At 39.1% G+C, this 4,380-nt stretch overlaps 1 protein-coding gene across 2 annotated transcripts in view; it reads left to right on the forward strand.

Annotated features, from left to right (window-relative positions):
• The window catches only part of LOC106875562 (chromosome transmission fidelity protein 18 homolog), a 31,414-nt gene that overhangs the window by 24,906 nt on the left and 2,128 nt on the right, over positions 1-4,380 (forward strand). The window contains exons 18-23 of one of the 2 annotated variants that reach the window (XM_014923765.2): positions 284-433; positions 1,084-1,214; positions 2,250-2,334; positions 2,941-3,002; positions 3,620-3,710; positions 3,911-3,989. In XM_014923765.2, the coding sequence (XP_014779251.1) occupies positions 284-433; positions 1,084-1,214; positions 2,250-2,334; positions 2,941-3,002; positions 3,620-3,710; positions 3,911-3,989 (598 nt within the window). The remainder of the gene's footprint in view (positions 1-283; positions 434-1,083; positions 1,215-2,249; positions 2,335-2,940; positions 3,003-3,619; positions 3,711-3,910; positions 3,990-4,380) is intronic. The other variant, XM_014923766.2, reaches the window with a different exon arrangement.

The following is a 4,380-nucleotide window of genomic DNA, read 5'->3' on the forward strand; positions in this document are numbered from 1 at the left end:
CATGGAAAGCGGACGTTAAACGATGATGATGATGATGATGATGCTCACACACAGACATATGCACACATATACACATACATACACACACACACACAAAAATGCACATACACGTACATGTACACACACACACTCTCTCTCTCTCTCTCTCTCTCTTTCACCAGATATTCATTTTGCAATGTTGCTTAGTTCTTCCATCTAGCACCACCATTGTCATTGTTGTTGTTATTGTTCTTATCATCATCATCGTCATCATCTTCATCTCCCTCTCTCCTCTCCATTTCAGATGTTTTTTAAGAAAACACGTACCGAAAACCTGATCAGTTCCCTTCTATCCGACGTCCACCCGTCTGTTCGCAAATATCTCCACTTCAGTTCTATCATCCAGGAAGTTATCCACCCTTTAATGTCCATCCTTCAGCCGGCCCTCAGACCCGTAAGTATCCCCTCACGTTTAACTGCACCTCATTTAATCTGCAACCATTTAATCCTTCAGCATTTGAACCCGCCATCCCCAACCCAAATGCTCTGCTTGTTTTTACAGGTACAATCTGTTTGACAGGCTTCTGCACAGTTTCCATCTGTCGTGGTTGTGAAGTGGACTTCTTAACCATTTGGCCTTGTTTGCATCTGAACACACATAGGCACAGGAACAAACACACACAAACACATGCACACGTGCACGCACACATACATAGATAAACAGACACACACAATAATGCACATGCATACATACTCTTATATGCATGCACACACACACACACACACAGATTAATAGACACATACACACATAGATAAACACACACACACACACATTTAAACAGAGATGCACTCACATGCGCATACACAGGCACACAGATTAATAGACACAGACACACATAGATAAAAATACACACACACAGATATACAGACATGCACGCATGCACTCATGCACACATACACACACAGATTAATAAACACAGACACACATAGATAAACACACACACACACAGAGAAACATATATGTGTGTGTGTGTGTGTGCGTGCATACATGCAGCTGTGCACATGCATTTGAGATGTTAACTTGGGGTGCACACTCTGTTGCAGGTTAACATGCAGTTGTACAGCAATCGGGAAAAGGAATGCTTGAGGCAACTCATCATCACCATGGTCGCTTATAACATGACCTACCAGCAGGAGAAATCAGCTGATGGCCAGTACAACTATGTCTTGGAACCGTAAGTAGTTTTACTATCGCCTGCCCAAAATGTAGAATGAACACTAAACGCCACCACATGACTCTCACCCCTACCCCACTCCCTTTCATGCATTATGCCTGCCTCTCTCTCCCTCTCTCTCTCTCTCTCAACCTTTTATCTTTACTTCTTTCAGTCATTGGACTGCGGCCATGCTGGAGCGTTGAAGAATTTTTAGTCGAATGAATTGACCCCCACCCCACCCGAGTACTTTTTTTTTTTTTCTAAGCCTGGTACTTGTTCTATTGAACTCCTTTGCAGAACTGTTAACTTACATGGATGTAAACACACCAACACTGGTTGCCAAGTGGTAATGGGAGACAAGCACAAATTCAAAGACACACATACACATACATATATATACACACACACACATATGTATGTATATATAAAATATAAGGATAAAATCTACATTAGATTTTATCAAGTAGCAAGCTTGAAAAACCAATTAAGGAAAAAATTAATACTAAGTATATAATTTGTCTTTAAATATAAATGCATTAATTAATTGATAATAATTAATTAATTGTCTTTGATATAATTAACACATGTATGTATATATATATATATATATATGGGAGAATTTACGAAAAAAAACAACAGATAAAGACAGGTGGTGTAAACAACAAATGGATGTATTAGTTTAACGCTCGGGAATAGAGAAAGCCTTTGATGTTTCGAGCCTATGCTCTTCAACTGAAAGGAAGACAAAGAAATAAGGAGAGAAACAAGGAGAAAAAATATGGAGAAAAAAAAAAATATATATATATATATATATATATGTATATGTGTATATATTGGATCATCCCATAAATAATGTGGGTTTTTTTATACTTCTTTTCATAAGATAAACAAAGTTCTTTTTTGATCTAAAATCTAATCTCCTTTGTTTTCTACAAGGGATTATGTAGATCATCCTGAAGTTCAGTAGATTATGTAGAAATCCCTTTGTGTGTGTGTGTGTGTGTGGGGGGGGGTCACGCTGTTGTATTTTGATGTTTTTTTTTTCTTCTTTAGTAACATTGAAGAGGTTGTCAAGTTCCCTGGGATGAAACAACAGAAGCAGTTGACTTACGCTACGAAACAAATGATTGCTCGGGAGGTAAGTAGATGGGGGGGTACTGGTTGAGTGCTGGGGCTGTTATATATGTGAATTTGTGTAGCCTTAGGTGTGTATATGTGGATATATATGTGTTTGTAGTAGAAGTGTATACACAGACATCTCGAAAGTAAATAGACACTCCTAATTATGCCTTATTCGTTTTCAACTCTTCTTATTAATAACTGTGGCTTTGAACTGGGTGATTAGCCTCCCTGTTTTCCTGATGTGGTCCCATCTGACTATCATCCGTTCCCCAGCATGAAAAAAAACACTTGGTTGGGAACCAGTATCAGTGAGGATGACGCCATATCTGCTGTCGATGACCTTTTTTGGCCAACAGGATGAAAGGATGAAAGATTCTTCACCAAAGGGATCGAAGAACTGCAACAATGACAGAAGAGGTGTGTGTGGACTGCAAGGAGGGTGGGGTGGACTTTGTTGAAAAATAAACCCCATTTGGTCACATTCCATGAGAGTATCTTGGTCAGACTATGAACTTTTCAGTCGTCCCTCTTGTTTGTGTGTGTATATATATATGTGTGTGTGTGTGTAACTCTTTGATCGTAGCTGTTCCTGTTGATATCTTATGGTTCTTTGATGTTTCAGATTGCAGCAGAGAAGATGAGGATGGCTGACAAGTCCTCTTCTGTACAGATAAGAAATGAAAAGTCAGTATTCTTCCATTCCAAATTCTATGATTCTTTAATTCTTTCCTTTTCTGTATTTCTGATAATTTTGTTGTGTGTAGGGAGGGTCATAATGCCAATATTGATAACACATGCACTGGTTCAATTCCACTTTATTATTGGTCAATTGGTTAACTATCTGTCCAACTAATTAACCACTCGTTTGTTTAACTTGTTGGTTAAAGAGTCAGTTTTTCTTTTTCTCTTTTTTTTTGTTTTTGGTCAAAGTCGTTTCCTTGCCATTTGCAAGCTTTTTCAGTGATTTCTCTCTTTGTGATAATGTTTTCATATCGTCCTAACACAACAGGTGCTTACACACAGGTGTACACACTTGTCGCAAATATTTGCTTGTGTTTGTGTGTGTGTGTGTGTGTGTGTGTGCCTGTCTGTCTGTATGCATGCACGTGTGTGTGTATGTGTCTATGTGTGTATGTCTCTATGTGTGTGTGTGTGTGTCTATGCATGTATGTGTGTATTGTAACCATTGGTTGACACTTAAGCTGTATGTGTGTGTGTGTGTGTGTGTGTGTGTGTGTGTGTGCTGAAGCTATACCTCAGTAGATGTGTTTAAACACTCAACTTACTCCTGTCTGTTGCAGCAGTACAACCATGACGACCACCACCACAACTGGTGTCATACCAAACCATAGGCAGAAGTTAGTACCACAATCAGTCGGCCTCAAGGAGCATGTAAGTCATCCCAGGATTATAATTCCACCCCCCTCCTCCTCCTCCTCCTCCTACTATTACTACTACTACAACTACTACTACTATATATATTTTATAATGTCTGGTTAATATTTCTTTTCACCATTTCTTTTCTTTTCCTTTTTTTTCCCCCATAATTTGTCAGGAAGTTCCATGGATTTTTTTTCTTTTCCTTCTTTCAGACGGAGCGGGATTTCTTTGGCCGTATTATTAAGCAGTCGGCCCCCTCCTCTCAGGTGGACCCCACTGATGTTGTTAAAGGTACGTGCAACACATATTTAATGAATCGTAAATTAAAGTTACCATCGAGAAAGAGAAGAAAGCCATCACCTTATCATCATCATCATCATCACCATCATATACATACATACACACACACATGTGTGTGTATTATATCTTTGTGTATATTAGATACATACACATATATAGGCGCAGGCGTGAGTGTGTGGTAAGAAGCTTGCTTGCCAACCACATGGTTCCGGGTTCAGTCCCATTGCATGGCACCTTGAGTGTCTTCTACTATAGCCTATAGCCTTGGGCCAACGACAGGCTTGTGAGTGGATTTGGTGAACGGAAACTGAAAGAAGCCTGTCGTATATATATATATATATATATACATATATATGTGTGTGTGTGTGTGTGTGTCTGTTCA

Source organism: Octopus bimaculoides, chromosome 25, assembly GCF_001194135.2.
Source record: "Octopus bimaculoides isolate UCB-OBI-ISO-001 chromosome 25, ASM119413v2, whole genome shotgun sequence".
Lineage (NCBI taxonomy): Eukaryota > Metazoa > Mollusca > Cephalopoda > Octopoda > Octopodidae > Octopus > Octopus bimaculoides.